Source organism: Phaethon lepturus, unplaced genomic scaffold, assembly GCF_000687285.1.
Source record: "Phaethon lepturus isolate BGI_N335 unplaced genomic scaffold, ASM68728v1 scaffold30950, whole genome shotgun sequence".
Taxonomy (NCBI): domain Eukaryota; kingdom Metazoa; phylum Chordata; class Aves; order Phaethontiformes; family Phaethontidae; genus Phaethon; species Phaethon lepturus.
The window spans coordinates 9,685-28,604 of record NW_010514566.1 but is presented as its reverse complement, the minus strand read 5'-3'; the positions used below and the strand labels follow the sequence as shown (position 1 = coordinate 28,604).

The following is an 18,920-nucleotide window of genomic DNA, read 5'->3' as shown; positions in this document are numbered from 1 at the left end:
TGAACTTGGGGGGAAAAAACCCAAGATCTGTTCTGTCTGTTAAGCACAGAAAATAACCGAATAGCGGCCGGTCTTTCAGACAAAGTAGCTTCTTACCAAAACAGCTTGTCACTCGGAAAAGCGCTTGAGGAGACCTGATTAATCTAAAATGATAAACACAGTTTTGCCTGTGTAACTTACAGATGCCAAACTGGACTTACTAAATCTGCCTTAATTGCTTAAATAGTTGGAAGCACCATATTTTTCAATGAATTAAACGGCTTTTTTGTAGCAGCAGCTCACATTCAGCTCTTCAGTAATCTTTCGAAGAGGAAAAGTCCATGCAAACAGAAAGAGCACTGTTTGAGTATACACGAGATGGATGAAATAAATAGTTGTATAAAATATTTAATGTGTTGGATATTGTCTATAATTATTTTGGTTTGTCTCCTGTATAGTCAATCTGTACTCAGTATCCAAAAACTTCTGTTAAGTGATTTCTGAATATTGTTTGCTAATGTAATGGCTTTCTTGTGGTGTGGGCAGATAGTGAAGTGTAAATTTTAAATAATTTTGCCTATGGTGATTTTCAGTTGTATAATACTGGAATGTTTTTATTTTAACCTGAGCATTCTTTCTCCCGCTTTATCAGCTATGTTTCTTTATTCCTACACAGCCCTTATCACAGAAGTATTAATTTATTTATAATTCTTCCTTTGCAGGCTAATACCTTACACAGAAAGTGAGACTGAATGATGTGCACGTGCTGATTACTGGAGGAGAGGCTGAAGGACATACTGTTTTGATTTAGCAGTGTTATTATTCTTTGGGGTGAAATGAAGAATTTGATTCTGTTTTGGAAATACTCAGATTTCTAACACAACTGAATGTTTTACAGTACAGATCTCAACAAATTAATTTTTCTTAAAGATGCAGAACCTGTCACTAGTAGAAAGTCGTACTAATACAGACACGTCTCGCCAGATGTCTCTAAAAGACCTAGGTGGTTTGTCTCTCAGTGAAAGTGACTGTAATTTGAATGAAACAACAAATAATGAAGAAATTATTAATCTTGAAGTAATGCAGCAAAGCCTCCTTGTAGCAAATAGCAAAGGGAGGCATTGTGAGGTGTTTCCTGAGAGCAGTTATAGTTCCTTAGAACCCAGCAGTTCCTGGGGTGATTTTGAAGGCTTCAGGGACTCCTTAGACAAATCAGAGAGATTTGGTCACAATCTTGAAGTTTTGGTGAAATCAACAAAAACTTCTAGAGGTGATACGGACTTAAGCAGCGGACATTGCAGTGCTGGTCACTTTTGTTCTGAGCCATCTCTACGCAGTGGCATACAGGAGGCTTATAGCTCTCTCAGTGAGGTATGTGTTAATAGCAAACCAAAGACCAGAAATGTTTGTGTTGCTGCTTCCTACATCTCAAGATTTGTATCTGAATGTCTTCTCTATAGGGAGAGAAACCGTCAAGCTCCTTTGCAACTAACGCAAGTGGAACAAAAGAACTTTTTACAGTGCTTTACAAATACTGAAGCTATCCTGCTGGAGAGCCTTAAAGAATGTAATGTGCTACTTTGCTTCTAGACACTAGGAATCAGTAAGCACATAGAAACGATGAACCTTGCCCTGAAGCACACACAATCTAAAAGCTAGACAAGCATAAGCATAGGAAACAAAAAATAGGGAAGGTGGGTTACAAAAACAGAGTGGACAAAAATTCTATGAGCTGCCTGCAAGCTTACTGAAGTAAAGCAACATAAAATTGAGTTAGAAATGGGAGAAAACAATAACTTTTGTTATTGAATATGCTGCCTGAATAATCCAACAGTCTGTTTAGAATATTGCAGAGGTATTACTAGGGAAAGCACAAAGATGCACGTGGGATAAGCTCTCCCGTGCTGATAGAGCGGAAGTTGCGGGATACCTGGTTATTGGTGTGCATAAACAGAGAGTTTAAATTGCTTGTAATGCTGGAAATTGGGGACAAGAAGTCTTATGTTGAAAAGAGAGTATGTAATGATGGGAGCTGAAATAGAATATAGCAGATTGTTTGATTTCTTTCCAAAAACAGTAGTTCTTAATCTTACTGAAGCCTTTGCTTTACTTTTGCATTTGTTAAAGCAAAAGGAAATGTCCAGTCCAAGCTAAATAAGTTAACCTAGCCAAAAGTTTCAAGTTGTCCTTTCTTGTCTCAGGGTAGAGAAACAGCTGCAGAGCTGCTGGAGATTTCTTTCGGTGTAGAATGTACGTGTAGCTTGTCCTTCATCTTTGTGCTTTTTGTATTGTTTGTTTGAGATTAAAAACTCTTCAGGTTGGGGCTCTGTCTTCTGTGCGGTCAATAGAAAAAAGTCCAGGTAGGTTGAAAGGGACCTCTAGAGATCATCCGAGGCCAGAGGTCTGACCTTCAATATCTGATGCTTCAGTTAATTAAACATCATCAGTCTGGAGCAAAATAATGTATTTTGAGATGAAAACAAACACTAATTTCGTTGCAGTAGCTGGATATTTTGCCTACATGATTGAATAACCTTAAGGATTTTTCATGTGTTCTTTAAATACTGGCCTTTGTGAGAAGGACTTGTGCACTTGCTTAAGTGCTGGAGTATTCTGATATAATAGGATATAGAGGATTTAGTCAAAAAGCATGGATGATAAATTGGTGCCTTCATATTTTTATAATCAGTACAACGTTACAAGGTAAACAGAAATATACCCAAATTTTATTTTAGAAGCAGCCACTGAAGTAGACAGTAATAAGAAAAATCTTGCATTTTTCATCTGGCCTGCCTAAACTATAAGCCAGTGACTTGTATGCATGTTGGAGTAACATTACAGGTTCTAAGAAAATGTTGCAAATGAGGCAGACCTGTGCTTCTCTCGAGTCATGCTCCAGTGGCTGTAATTTCCCCCTCACCCCAAAGCCAAGAGCAGCTGCCTGACTTTTCCTTAGCTCCTGTCCCACTTAGGTTTTGGCACTTACTTGGAAGTTTGTTGTTTTTCCTTGACTGTGACTCTCCATGTGTGCTTTAGCAAGCGTGCTTTCATAGTATTCTGCTTCTCAGACCTATTTCTCCTCCATATAGTATCCCTGTTGTAAGTTAAATCTACTGAAATAATTTACAAATTGATTTAAAGTATTATGACATTTTGGGCAAGATTCAAAGGATTTTACCCGGGAGACTGCATGTCACAGCACTCACCCTTCAGGCCAGGCAGTTCAGCAAGGCCTTACTTCACAAGGGAACAGCGAGGGACACAAACTGCGTTTCTAGAAGCATGCTCAGAAGTACAGAAGCCTTCTACCAGCTCTGTTGATTTTGCTCACTCCTCATTAGATTAAATCCATACTCTCTCGGTATTCACTGCACTTACCGGAGTTCAGTATAATGAAACTGTGGAAATATCTCGATTTATTTCAGCTGCGTGAATTGCAATTCAACTGTCAAAATACGGAGTATCCATACTTATGTTTTTCAGATTAACTTGTTGATTGCTAGGCAAAGAAAACAAACTGACTGGTTTCATTCTCTAGTTTTTACATGCCATTGCTGCTCCTCTGCAGGGTGTTGAAGTCAATCAGTTGATTTAGAAAATTGCAGTAGTTCCTTCTTTGAAGGAATAAAAGGACAAAACTTCTGGACCAGATGGCATGATAACATCCCTTTAGGACAGAATGTAAATTATGCATGTTTTTCCTTGTATATGTATTTCTTAGTCTTCAGATAACCCTGTTACTTCCAGTAGGCCTGTTTGGATCACTCGTGGCCATGTTCAGTCCTCCAAACCTCCTCCTCATCACTGCTGGAGGAGGAACAAGTGTGTAAATCTGGCTCTGATTTTTAACATAGGCTGGAAAAAGTTTGGTGCAAATGCAAGGACATAGAGACATACCTCAGCTTTTATGCAGGCTTACACACTGCAAGTATTTATTGTTAACTATAGCGTTTAATAGTTATGTTACATTTGGCTGAAATAGGTGTGTTTGAGTACTAAGTTAGCAAAACAAGCTTTTGAGTTGATGTATACATCAGTTTTGACCTGGACTGAATTAGCTGAGTAGAAGGAGGAGTCTTGAGTGCTAATAGGCAAACCATTCTGTGACTTAGTAGCTGGGAAGCTCGAGACTAAGGTTCATCCGAAGCTCTTGGACTCTTGCTTCTCCTCCTCTAATTCTAGGTAAATACTGAAAACACTGAACTATGGGCTCAGTCCCTCTGTGCCATTAGTATTAGTACAAATTTTAAAAACAATCAATAATATAATCTCTAGAAAGAATGTATGAATTGTGGGGATGGCTTGTATAACATATGTAATAAAATTTTGGTTTTTTTTCTAGGCAAACCACAGCTATGAAGATATATTTAAGTTGGGCTTTCCAGAAGTCTTTGTATCACAGTCCAAAGAGAGCATAAGAAGCTTAGATCAAGTACTTGATACAAATAATGAAGATGTTGGGATTCCTGGGCTTATGAAGAATCAACTTTGGTAATGAGTTTAGATCAACAGTTTAAAAAAAAAAAGTTTCTCAGCAATTACGCTGTTTATTTCATCATTTAAAAATCAGTGGTACTTGCAGGTGAACTTAAATCTTTTCGATCACTGTGCTCTTCAGCATATAGATCTTACAAATTTTGTATTGTGTTGTTCAAGGAAATAGATTGTGGTTTAGCTGTTGGAAAACAAGGTCCTGCTGCTTAGGGTTTTTCCTGCTGTTGGTGTGCCTTCTTATGACTAAGCCTCTGGAATGCCAGAACACCCAACAGGCAGCCTGTTCTTCCTGTTCGCTTGTCGTTTCTTTACAACACATCTGACTTATTTCTCCATCATCTGAGTCAGGAGCATTGCTGCTGCTTCTGCTGACAAACCACTTGCTTTTTTTTCTTCTCCCTCCCCAGTTTTCCCAGGTGGTAACTTCTCATGTTTAACCAGATGTCCTTCAGAATCTGTCGTGCATCTGGCTTCTTTCCTGGGGTTATGTTAATAGCAATTAGTATCATTAATTTAGCTTTCTCTTAAGACAGCTGGAACACTTTTAGATTTGTTACAAGTTTTTGAAGGATCAGCAGCTTCTGAGCAATATTGTAGTTACTGAGCGGTATTGTAGTTATTTTTGCATACATCTGAGGCTTCCTATCTAGAACGCTGGGTCAGAGCATACTTTGGAAAGAAAGTATCATCATAAGTATCATCATCCTAAGAATTGCAAGAAGTGTAGTTGAAACATTTAATGTGGCCATCCTTTCAGCAAGTTCCTTATATATGCATTATGTTTTAATCGGCCTCAAACTTGTGGAGAAAAACATGGAAAAAGGACTGCAATATTACAGTAGAGTACCAACTACAGACACAAAAAGCCCTGATATACTTTGGTGAGTAACTAAGATCCATGATAATTGCATCCTGTACTAAGAAAAAAGCAACTGGATTTATATAGGATGAATGCAATGTAAGAACCCAAAGTACTTTGTAGAGGGAACCCTTTAATTCTCACTGTTTGAGTAGTGTGTGCCTTTGGCTTGTTTTATAGTACATACTTGTCCAGAGCAGATGCTGCTCACCCAGTTGAGCAGCAGGCTGCTACAGTGGAGAAGCATGACTGATAGGAAGGAGAAAGGTTTGAGAGACAGAAAATGCAAAGTGCAGAATTTATAGGGCTGAACTTTACCCACATTTTGCAGAAGCGATTGAATAATGCAAGTTGTTGGCGTCTAACAATCTCTGAAATACGCTTCTAATGTGCTGCTTATCTGAGAAGCCCAAACATACAGTTAAGTCGACTATTTCTGTTAATTGTCATGCAAGCTTATTAGTACACTGGGTTGATAGTTTGAACGAATGTAGAAAGAGTTTTAAGATAAGTTGCTTTTTAGATCAAGGTAGTCTAGTACACACCTGTATGTAGTGAAAATAAGTAAGTTTTAAGTTCTGTACGTTTTCACTGGAAACTTTGTACACACACCTTAGAACCTCAGATTTTGTTTTCTTTCCTAGCGTTGATTCTGGAAACATATGGAGAACACTTAGAGGCTTTGATAATACCCCCAGCTTAAGACATCCCTGGAGTAAATCTCATTGCCAAGAAAACCTCCTGAGTGTTCTTGGAATAGATGCAAATCAAAAGGTAATTGAACAACAGTTTGCTAGTATGCCAGCATAAACACTTGGTTATGAATCTGATTTTCTGTAAGCTATACATGCAGATGCATGAGGAACTAGATCTGGGTGAGTCATAAGTATTTTTACAGAGCGCCTTTTAAAATGATAGTCTAGTATTTTTTCATCATTATGTGTAAGTAACTAGGAAATTGTGCAGGATCATAATTTGATTGTCTTTACATTAAAGTCTCCACTATGTAGCACCCTGTTGCATTAGGTGGTACGTTCAGCTTTTGTATAGATGTAGAATTAGTTTGCAGATGTGTATGTGGTAAAGTGTTTTTCTTTTTTGCTCAGATTATGGGAAAATGGTTAGCCTCTAATATCTTTCCATTAAGTGAAAATCAGATTTGAATTAGAGGGGCTGTTAATTACTGGATGTTTTTACTGTATATGAACTGAAAGTGTGTTCCACTTCCCTTTTCCTAAGATTATTCTATCTGTTTTTGCAAGGCTTGACAGAGTAGTAGGTTTTAAAATGAATTGAGATCAAACCAACAGTATTGAAAGATCTCAAAAAGAAATGTCTCTGTTTAATCTCTTGTTTTGAGAAGATACAGGTATCAGGGATGGTTTAGTATTCAACTTGGTTATTTAGTTGGGATGAATTAGTCACGTGGTTTTCAAAAGTAACTGTTTCAATTGATAATTTGACTGCTGAAGCATGGGGAGGGTACTGCGTTCAATTTGATTTTATGGATATATTTGACCTTTCATGCAAGTTATATACAAGCAGAATGACAGTGCTGAAGGTACAGGACCTATTCTGCACTTGAAAGTCACTTTTATAGATGGTCACTTAACAGGAGAGAATGGGAGACATTTCTCCAACACAGTTAAACTCCCCTTCAGTTCCTTTCTTGCCCATAGATACACCAGTGTTAAATCAGTGCCCAGGCAGCTTAAACTTACGTCATTACTTATTTTCTGTTACTGGAAAATTGTATTGCTTTTAACAATACTGTTGAAGATGTATTTCTCAGCTATTTTCTGGTGTAGGTTAAGGCTAATTTTAATTGGAAATGGCTTTTTTATCAATTTATTTTAAGTCACAGTTAGATTCGTGTGTGTAGAACTTGTTTTGGCATAAAACTGTTTTAATGGAAGGGGGGCACATGGTAGATCAAAATACAGCTTCAGAAAGTAAAATTTAGTGGTTATTGTTATTTAAGGGAAACTTCTCTTTAGGTTATATGGTTTGAGATCAGATAGAAATTTGTAAAGAAAATGTAAATTATGTTTTATTAGGACTTTTCAGAGAGCCAGGATGATATTTTTGAGGAATCAAATGTTAAAGATAATGAGGACTTCCGATTTGATGGATTCAGTATTAATGACTGCAAAGCACTGATCCAGACCAAGGTAAGAATTGCTCTGAAAGTAAGGCCTTCAGAGAACGACAGAGTGTATTTTACATGTTCCTCTGTGCTGTAGCCAGCTGTGCTAGCATATGTCCTAATGTAATTGTTTGGTCCTGATATAATTGTTTGGATGCGGAGTTGTTTTTTGCTCTTTGAAACCTATCTGACAGCTTTAGAAAAGGTACAGGTTAGCAAAGCATTTGGTAGGAATAATAATGGATAAAGAATAATGTGGAAAATACTGAAATATAAGGTTATTCATTACATAAGCTGGACTTTAGGCCAAATGATTTATTGGTTGAAAGAGAGCAGTGATACATAAAATGTAGTCAGGATGCTCTGATGGCAAAGGAAGATTAGTGTGTCTGTAGAAGGATCAACACATCGATTGCAGAGAATGATGATTGTAACTCAGTCCTAAAATATATGGTAAGGGAGACATTAGAAGCAAAGCTGGTAGAGAAGAAATTGCGTTCAAACTTGTATTTCAGATACTCAGAATGATTCAGATTTGGTTTGTTCTCTGCAGGAGAAAACAGGAGTTACTTAAGGAGGAAGGCAGAATTGATGATGTTATAATGACAAGGATTTGAGAACATTACTGTTTTTAAGCTGTGTTACAAAACACACAGAGAAATGAAATTGAAATTGAAATACTTTGTTGTTAGTGCATTTATGTCTTTGGTCAAACAGGCCTTAATAAGCTCTGTTTTGTGTGTTGGTTTTTTTTTCTTGCTAAAGCAATGCAAGTTGGAATGAAAATTTCCCATTGCTTCAAAAAAATTAGTCACATTCTGTTTTTAATAGAGTATTTTGAATGAATATTCTTAACCAAAGGTCCCTTCCTCAGTGGAGAATAAACTGGAGCAACTGTTGTTGCTGTGGAGATGCATAGTTTGAGGCACACTTTCATTGCTCTGTTTTATTCTATTTACTGCATTGGACAATGCAGATGTATAACCATTCGGGGAACCTTGTGCATAAGAGATGTTAGGCTGGAGAATTCTGAAAGAAAACCAGAAGAGACTGTCTGGCTTAGTCCTTCATAATTCAGTTCTGCTTTCTTCAATGAGTACATGAGGGTGGGATCACAGTAGCTGACACATACTGGGAAATGCGTAAAATACAGAGGCAGGGTTTAGGCAAAGGAGAAGTGGTTCAAGGTAGATGAAGAAGGAGTAAAAGTAAAAAGAATCATGATACAAAGTTAAGGTAAATGGATGGTATTTTTCTGGAGTAGCCTCTGAAGGGAAAAAACAAGCCCTGCAGCTTGGTGTCTCAAAGTAAAGCTCATTAGGAAATGTATGTTGCCATTTCTAATTTGTAAGTAAGTTAAGTCATATAGTGGGATGTCTTCCATTTATCTTCCTAGTTATGTCTTTTTTTTTTCCCCTTATACTAATTTTATTTTTATGAAATGTAAGTAAAAATTAGATTGAAATATTCTAAGTGATTAACTTACTACAGGGTAGAGAAAAACTAATTTAGTTTTTCTTTTTCACTCAGCTTTCTGTATCACCAGATTCCAGACATGGTCATCTTTTCACCTGTAATGTCTTTTTAAAAACCCCATCGTCAAATGGAAACATGCAATATATAACAATCCCAAGGAAGAAGCACATTTTCACTACACACAACCTAAAAATGAAATTTTTCAGTAGTGATGTTTGTTGAACCAGGTGCACTTTAAAATCTTTTTTTTTTTCTTTTTGAACTGAATGCATTTTACCTTTAATTTTGTTAATGGCTTGGTACTATAGACTGCATACATTCTTTAGGAAACTGACATATTACTATCTGTGAAGTACCTAAAGCCATGTTATTAGAAGGTATTTATCCTATTAAGTTGTGAAGTCAAAGGTGTCATTTTGTCCTGCTAAGTTTTGCTGTAGAGTCACATCTCTTACAGTAAATCCAGCTGCAGTCACATTTTAAGATACTCTGGTGGATTACTCTCCTGGACTACTGACCTTTCAGACCTTAATGCCTCTTCGATCAAAACCCTTGTTTCCCTGCCAAAATCTAAGCACACCTCAGGTGTGTTGTAAAGTGTGCCTTGTCACCATCTCTCCTCATATCTGGTCCAGTTTGGATCAGCTGAGATCTGTTGCTTTGCCACTGTGGAACATAATGAGAGGAACCTTCTACATCTAGTGGCTTTCACTGGGGTTTAGGAAAATTGTTTTAACTTCTGTCTGATAAAACCTCCTGTGGTGATAAGGATAGTCAGTGAAACGTTTTGTTCTGGTACTGGTTTCGAACTGAGGTAAATCACCCCTTTGAAGCTGATTGTAACATGACTTCTTGGATTCATTCAGCTACCAAACACTTACACCAACACATTACCACTCTCGTTAAAGCTTAACAGCGGTGTAGGTCAGGACTTGCACTGCACAATGCTGTAAACTGCTGCCCTTTTAAAATTTTATAGTGACTATAGACTATCTTACCCATCTTCCTGCATGGCTTGAGTGCCAGAGGAGGTGCACTTCACTCTCATTCATAGAATACATGGTGCTTCCTGGCCAACTGCAACAGCTTTATTTATTCATTGGTAATAACTTTTACACAAGTTACTAATCCATTTGCTGCTTTGGCCATTCTGAATATGAGAATTTTATATGGCTTTTTATTTTAAAGAGTTTCTAAGCACTGCAACTGATATTTTGTGTGTTAAAAGCAGGGAACAAGCTTGGATATTCCAAAACTAAAAGTCAGTTGTTTATTTAATGATGTACCTCTTCTCTTTTTAGAATTAAAAATACTATAAAGCACTGGCAGACTCCAACCCTTAATCTAGTAAACTGTTCAGCAGTGAAATTACAATTGTTATAATAACTTAGAACTTCAGTACTGTTTGTGATACCTCAGTGTTACTAGCATAGGATGAACTGTGTGTTGGTTACTCAGTAACAGGCCATTTGGAAAAGTGCTGTTTGAAAGTATCTATCTCAGCAGCTTCCCTGGGCCTAGAGGGAGTTCTGCAGGGCCAGACTGAAAACTCCATGTGGATACAAGAGCAGGGTTAACTTTTTCACTTAACACTGGATTTGAATTTGTTTTCAATTTCCCTTGTCTTTCAGAGCACTTAAACATGTATTAAATAGATGGTAGTCATAAACTCACAAAGTAGTAAATTGCCAATAAATGATGAAGGGATAGTTGAGGCTGGTAATGAACATTAGTGAAATCAATTATAAGAATAAAATCCCATTTTTATGCTTTCAGACGAGTGGGGCCCTGCAGAGGGGCTTGAGGGGGCAATCTGTAGCACGTATGGCACCGGCTGATGTACCAGGCCCCGGAGGCCCTCTTTTCTTCTGGGCTTTCAAATTTGCCTTTGCTTTTGCCAACACCAGATGAATGCACTGAAGAATGTTGTGCGCTGTTACCCCAGGAGAAGGGTGAATACATCACCTTGCTCTCATAGTAGCAGGTTTTACTGCCCTGTCCCAGGTACAGGTTGGGGGGAAAAAAAATGTTTCAGCCCTTTATGGTTCAGTGGGGAAAAAACTACTGGGGTTCCAAAGGCGATGGGCTCCACATCTCAGGTTTTTCTTTCTTGGATAGATGCTTTGGGCTGCCTGAGCCCTTACTGCCTGTGAACGCGGGCTGCGCGGGACAGTGGAGAGACCTTTGACTCTTGTCATCAGTCTGAGGTGAACAAGTTCATCTCTTCAAAGAAAAAGACTAGCAGATCTGAAACGAGTAATTCAATTCAGCCTCAAGGTTGTGGAGTCCTGGCAGCCCTCCAGCCCTCGTCAGAATTGGGACACGATCTGCTTATTTGGGGGTACTCACAAAGAGAATATTGCGCTCTTAACTGACAAGATAGCATGCTTGGGGAGATAAACCAAATTTTGGCAGACCATTTTCAGATATATTGCACAGTACAAAGCAGCCTTGCCTTCTGTTGTTATTCTGGGAAACAAGGGGTGCCGGAAAACACCCTCTGGTGTGTTTTGCACAAATACTGGCTATTCATTTCCTTTAGTCATTTCCTCGTTCCTGCCTACCCCGGCACCCAGCCAAGCGTGCCAGCAACTGCTATGCACCCACTCTCTGGCTGCACTGGGAGTAGCAGGTGTGTATTCTGTGAAAATAGTGTGTGCAGGAAATAAAACTTTGTATCTTAGTATGTTTTAAGCTACGAATCTCACCATTTCTCATCTTGGTTGTGAGCTCTGGGCTGTGAAATACTGAGTTTTGGTGAACTGAACATGTTACTGTACTCTGTGGGAAGCAAATAGACTTCTGACATTTGCTTAGGATTTTGAAAAGATGAAAACTGAAGCAAGGTGAGAGACACCTTTAGACAGCAGAGCTAGGCAGAAATGCCTTTTTCTTCCACTGAGATTAGAGGGAAAATATACCCATAGAACAAAGTTTTAAAAAGTTCAAACCAGAAATGTAATTACTTAAATGTTTCCTTTGTAGAAGGAATGCTGCAAATAGTTTTGCAAAAGAACAGCTACGTTGTGAAAGACTGAAAACATTGCAATGTACATTCTATTCAAAGCTGCAACGTAAGTAAAATTTTAGGGAACTTAATTCAACAAACCACCCTTAAAATTGAGCAGAGTAGAAAGGCAAAGTTTTGTGAAGTTTTTGTTTTAGAAACAGTGTATTCCTAGTATTTGTAGACTTATTTTTAGAAGTCTGGATAATATATAGAATTTGATTAGCAAACAGAAACCTCAACAAACAAAAAAAGCATTCCAGACCCTAGGATGATTTCTAAGTATGCCATAAGCCCATCATTGGTAAGACATATGCAGAAGATTTGGAGTAAAAAACCAATCGAACAAAATCTTGTGAAAGCTGAAAAGGACTTTTATTAAAAGTGCAGGGTCATTACAGAAATTAAAATCTCTTTAATAGTGAAGATGACTTTTAATAGTTCTCCCATTAAAAAATGTACCCCCCACTGCAGTTAAGATGGTAGAGGGAATGTGGCTAAAAATGAGCTGCATTCAAATTAATTGTTAAACCCCCGAATCTCACTGTGGATCCGAGTTTAACTTACCAGAGCCACACTGGAGGATTCAAAGAAAACAAAACCAAGCTGCACAGCCAGCAGATGGAACAGGCTCACTTCGGTCACATCTGGCAGAAGTTCTCTGTCCCTTCTACTGAAATACAGACAAGAACCTCCAAAATTGTCATCCCACAGCACAGCCTGGGTGCCAAAGCACTGCCAGTCTGGCACAGCGCTCTGCTGGGATAAGCTGGTCCTAATGAGGGAAAAATTCTACAGAATTGGAACATTTTGTTTCTTTTTCAGCTGAGGCAAGAAGCCTGTGAATGCTGGGCAAAATGCCAAAAATCTTCCAGCTTCCCTGAACATCTGCTTTAGTAATACATACCTTTATGTATGTATTTATGACTTTATGACTCGCCTCTGCATCTTAATGGCTTAACTCTTCACTTCTAATATTGGTTTTTAATAGCTCAAAATCAGTTTTGCAACTAAGAACTCCTCTTCCTCTCAGAACTAATGGATGGGCTATTTTCTGTGTTTTACTCTTGCCTGAGCTGAAAAGTTAGTCTTTTTAAGTCCCGGTTCCAGTATATGAGCTCCACAGAGTGCTCCCCAGCTAGATGCGTTTTAAGCCAGCATTGCACAGAGCTGTGCTGCTCGCCACACTTTTGAGTTCAGCTCTTTCAGTGTGGCCAAAATTGAAGAAAGTATATGAAACCCTCCACCACCTTTAAAGAGCTTCACAATGACCCGAAAGCAATACTTTATTTTCGTAAAAGACTGAACTGCAGTATAGCTTCAAAAGGGGGCATTTTCTGTTGCCGAATGTCAAGACCCAGCAGCACAAGCACTGGCCTGTACCACAGTACTGGTAGCATCCTGCTCCTGCCATGCAGTCAGCCACAGGGCTGACGTCACTGTGATAACCACCTCGCGAACAAAACTAGATTTTGGTGAAGAAGTTACCTCTAGACCGATGCTTTTCACGCTGCTCCAGGACAAAAGGCAGGAAGAATTCCTGGTCTGTCCATAGCGGTCAGTGTGGTCTCATCAATAAAATGGAGTGTGCTGCAGAAGAGTCAGGATCTCACTTTAGAGGTCCGCAAGAGGAAGAGGATGGAAACCTTTAAACCTGAAGTCGCTGGTGTGATTTATATTAGCACAGATGAGCAAACACCCCTCCACTAGACCCAGCAGCAGCGTTTTTTGTCCCAGACGGACAAGCGCACTGGTCTGAAGCCTCAGCAGCCTGTGCACCAGCAACACATCTGTCCCACACATGCTTTCAGGCACAGCGAGCGCTGAGCCAACACCAAGAACTGCATGAGATGGGAAGACAGCACAGGGCAGTTGAGGCAAAAACCAGAGGACAGCTCTGTGTTCACAACAGCTGGAAAAAATGCCCTGTGGGCCATCCCTTGTTCTGTGGGGACAGGCCACACAAAGTGGGTAAGGTATTTAGCGTTTCTGGGTAGAAAGGAGGGAAAAAAGTGGGGGGGAAAGAGAGGTACAAAAACAAGCACCTAGGGAAAATGTTTCTTCTGTGTGAGTAAAAGACCAAAGGAAGAGTGGCAAGGGACCACCTTGTCCTGATGGATTGTCCAGCCTGGCCAAAGGGATGTTCCCCACCATGTAATGTCATGCTCAGCATATAAAGTGGAGGTGGCCAGGGGCAGGAAGCACTGCTCGGGGACCAGCTATCGATCACCCGGTGGTGAGCAATGGCTGCCACTGTGCATCACTTGTGTTTGTATGTTCCTTTTTCAGTAGTATTATTTTCTCTCCTTTGCTGTATTATTAAACTCTTTTAATCTCAACCCATGAGGTTTTTTCCCCAAATTCTCTCCCCCCTAAAACCTGGGGAAGGGGGTGAGCAAGCCCTTCTAGCTGCCAGCTGGGGCTAAACCATGACACGTGTTTTTGTTTTTGAAAAAGTCAAATACTGCAGGCTTCAAAATGTAAATGGTTAAACTGCAAAACTGTGGCTTTTATTTCCAAACATACAATAAATAGGTCCACCACAACTAGCCTCTAACTTCATTTTACATGGAAGGATTTTTAAAATTAGTTTGTGCATATTTAAAAATTAAACTTCCCTTTGCACATAGTTCCATACATAACCGAACAGCATTACATACCAGCTTATGGTCTTGGCACTGTGATGCAAGCAACCAATTAGAAACAGAGCTTCATAGCCAGCACTTGAACAAAAATCGCGTTTTGAGTTGTTGACGAAACATCTACCAACAATTTAATCTATTTCTGAAGTATACAAAAAAACTTTAGCATGTAAATGCTGAAAAGCAAGTTGTCTTCTCTTACGTTTCTGTAGGGGTTGCAAGGTGAGTGGGTTTATTAAGCGTTCACTATTATCTGCTACATGATACAATTTTCATACCAAAATATCTTTACTGCATAGTAACATTCCATATTTTCAAATGCAAAAAGAAATTAGATGCAGTCTTTTTGTTTTATCCCTCATCACTGAACTTAAAGAAATTTTTCACCACAACTCTGCTTCATCACAGTGCAGAAGGCCCTTAATAGTTCAAGGATTTATTCAGTCATATCTTTAATACAAAAGTAGAGGCTGAGGAAAAGCCAGAGTAGTCTATACACAATGCACAATCTGTGTACATTCTGAAGCTGTACCTCTTCAAGAACTATTTATACACTCTTCAAACAAATCCCTTTATCCTGCAATTCAAAATAGTTTAGATCAGAAGTTTTATATTAGAATCAATACATTATATGCATATAAATACATTTATACCCTTCGGTTGCTAAACAACCCAGATGGCTGCGAGGATGTGACCTGAACTGGTTCTCCATTGGCTTGGGAGACCAAATTGTATCGGCAGCTGTTAACCAAAACAGTCACAGGAAAAAAAAGGGAGACCTTTGCACAAGGCAGGTATGCCACAGCATCAGTTAAGACTAGAAACACTAGGTGACACCCTGGCCCCTTCAGCAGGACCAGGATTTCAACTTCTGTGAGATGCAACACACAGGCAACTTTTTTTTTCCTCTGCCGATGCCCCATTCATGAAAAAGTCTCACCACCACAACAACAAACAACCCCAAAAACCAACAAACCAAAGCAAAGCTTTTACAACTGCAAATTTTCTTACAAGACAGGTGCTGCAGCTTTCAAGAACAAAGTAAAAGTTTTATAATTAAAAAAAATAAAAAAGTAACCAAAAACTAATGTGCAAGTGTGTAGTTCAGAAGACGACAGGAAGGATCAATAGAGACCTCGGTTCAAGCTGAAACACAGTACCCAAACTGTCTTAGGGAAAAATGGTTCTCACTGCAAATCTCATCTTCAGTTAACGAGTGCACTTATATAGACTTAAATAGACACCTGCCATGCACACACACCCCTCCTTCCCCAGTACAGTTTGCAGCAGCAACCACCAGGACGGTCCTGAAGCCCACCCAGGCCCCCGCCCCAGCACGGTCGGACCCCTGAGCTCTCACAGACACAGCTGCACGGCAGTGCTTGGTCATCAGCACTGACCCACCACGGAGCAATGAGTATTTCTGGAGTATTCAAAACAGTAAGCACTGGTGCAGTAAGAAGCGTTCTCAACTTTGTTTCTTAAAGGATACAGAAATGTTGACCCTCTTCAGTATCCTCCAAAGGTGCTACAAGTTTTAAGTGTGAAGCGTTTCTTTCCACAATGCCAGGTATACAAATGTGTATCTTTTTAAATAATATTGCACATAAAAATCATCTTAAACTTTGTAGTGAAAGCAGGGTTGAAGAACAGTGTTTTCCAAAAAGGATTAAAAAGCTACCTGTACATAGTAAGTTTTAATTTAAAGAACGCCAAGATTATTCAAAAATCTAAGCACGTAATACTGACAGAAAAATGTTAAATTGCACAATCTACATATAAATTACATTTGTAAATACTTAAAAAGTTTTTAAACATTGAATACCCTTGATTTCACAAATCAGCTAGGTCACTGTCAAAGGATCAGCTTAACGAGTTAGAAGTACTCCCCCCCCCACCCCCCAAAAAACAGAAACAAAAAGATCTGCAGTCTTAAGACGAAGCACTGGAAAGAGTTAAAGCATTTCAGCTCAGAGGTAGTGCTAAACACATCCAACTAGAAGTCCATTATATTTGAACTATGATGAAATAACGTAGTAAAATGTAGAAAGACTATAAAATTTACAAAAATAAATAGTTCTGAATGCTTTAGAAAATGCAAGAGACTTTGTTGACAAGTGTCTTGATCTGCTTTTCTGACCAAAAGAAAGCAAAGTGTGTCTCATTTTTAAAATATACCCATCTCTAGTAATGCGTCTGCAATCCATGCAATCCAGCTATGCAACTTGACATATGCCAACTTGGCATAGACTCTGATATTAAAAATAAAGTGGAGGCTTTGTAAAAGATCATCTCATATGAAATTTGTTTTGCATGTAAATTCTTCTGACAAATTAAAAATTGCACATAAAAAAGTTTACTGAAACAGGCATGAGGGGTGATAAGGGTATGTGCCTATTGTTCCACATACACCCTGGAAGGAAAAAGATGATTGCACAGTTCTGATAAATAAATATTTCTTAAAAAAAAAAAAAATCTGCCACTTTTTTGGTTTTTAGGTTTTGGAATTATTTAGAAAATCGCACTATGGACAAATTATTTTTAGTTTGTGTTTTAAAGAATTCTTTTACAACTTTTCCAGTGGCTTTTATCCTGAAACCAACTGAAAAGTGGCAGTTAAAAAGTATCTTTGGGTAAAACAAGTATCAGGATCCAACGAGAATCTCCATGATGTGGTCCAACTCGCTCAGATCTGTTCTACATATCTGAATGTTGCTTGCTGAGGAAGAATTACAAGAGGGAAAGGTTTTCAATGGTTCTTCTGTAGCAAGAGATGGTGGTCTGGGCGGCATTAGTGGAGGACAACAGAAGTCTGAATCATACATAGAAGTGTCAATATCTTCAAAAATGTCATCTATTGCCAAATCCTTCAAGTAACTAGTTGAATTTGAAATCTCAAAGGAACCAAACACACATTCAGCTCCCTTCAAATCCTGTCTATCATCTTCTAGTTTTAGACCGGTGTTCTCTGGAAACTTTGGCTGGTCATCTCCAGTAGGAACCAGACAAGTGGGTGGGCTTATATCTTCTACAAAGTCTAAATCCTTCAGAATAGATGAAATAGCAGATGACATGTCATCATCGGAAACTATCAGCAGACTATTTTCAATTGGGTCTTCTACAGAACGCAAGTCGCAACAGTTAGACTCTTGCTGACTAATACCTGAAGGCAACTGAAGAGAAATCCCAGATGACTCCATCCCTGTGTAACTATGAGAACTAGGAGTAATGCCAGGGCAGACATTAATTGGCTGCTGATTACTCTCTTGTCTCATTTCCTCTTGAATTTGCCGTACTGTGTTGGCTATGAGGACAGAACGGTGCAAGTTCGGTTCCACCAGCATTTTGTATGTCTGTAACTTGGTGAGGCACATATTAAGCACCAACTGCCTCTTAAGCGGGTATGGCAGGTTTCGACTGGAATCAAAGGCACTCGAGAGACCAGCCATGTTCTCCTCATAGTCACTCAGCTTGCGTTTTAGACCTCTCCCCAACATGAACCTGAAAGAGAGAGATTATGAATTAACCTTGGGCAAACCTATCGCTTCTTCTGCATGATCTCAACAGACACTTTTGAAAAGTCTACAGCACAAAATGTACTAGTTAACTTAGACTGTAATGCCATAGAACACTGAAAGACAAAATAAATTCCTACACAAGATAATGCTTTCATTGACAAGATGCACTTTCCAGCTCTATTGTTTCACAACAATTTATTCTTTTTTAAACAGAAAACTTGAAAAATGTAGTAACTGGTTTTTAAAAAAGCTATATACTGCTAAGTTTTAGTTTTAAGGTTTATTTTTAACTCTACTATGAGAATATGAATTATTTAAAAACTCTAATAAGTTATCCATTTAAATTATATAGCATACAAAAATTCATTAATGAGAAATATCCAAGTATCCACATGAAGTAAAATAGATGCTTACACTAAGGACTATAATAGCTATACAGAATACGTCAACACTTTCATTCTAACATTCATTACTAGGTACAGTAGGTAAGATTTTAAAGCTAGTTTCAACACTCATTTTTATCTCATTAAGGAATCTTTCACATCTTGCTCTGTCTCTGAGAACTCTATAGAAGTCCTTTCTCTCCCCCCCTTCTTTGGGTGACAAAGTCATTTGACTACAGTGGAACGACCCAGCTAGACCAACAACAGGGCCTCCCATGGATCCTTATATCCATTCTAGAGTTTAGTAGTTTAGCTAAAATGGTGAGGGGAAATTTGGCTGGGACACAGAGTTCACAGAACGATGATCAGTGCTCATGGTTCACAAGCTGCTACTGACTTTACACTAAGGACATTCA

The 18,920-nt window shown here is 38.7% G+C and overlaps 2 protein-coding genes across 2 annotated transcripts in view; one reads left to right on the top strand and one right to left on the bottom strand.

Moving 5' to 3' along the window:
- Positions 1-909: 909 nt before the first annotated feature.
- Positions 910-9,176, top strand: LOC104625643 (chromosome unknown open reading frame, human C14orf79). Its single transcript, XM_010293326.1, has 5 exons — positions 910-1,350; positions 4,322-4,470; positions 5,977-6,106; positions 7,390-7,503; positions 9,009-9,176. The coding sequence occupies exons 1-5, from the start codon at positions 910-912 to the stop codon at positions 9,174-9,176; spliced, it is 1,002 nt and encodes a 333-aa protein (XP_010291628.1).
- Positions 9,177-17,248: 8,072 nt separating this feature from the next.
- LOC104625633 (SERTA domain-containing protein 2-like) overlaps positions 17,249-18,920 on the bottom strand; it is an 8,998-nt gene continuing 7,326 nt past the window's right edge. The window contains exon 2 of the mRNA XM_010293315.1: positions 17,249-18,104. Coding sequence (XP_010291617.1) covers positions 17,249-18,100 — 852 coding nt within the window. The 5' untranslated portion in view covers positions 18,101-18,104. The remainder of the gene's footprint in view (positions 18,105-18,920) is intronic.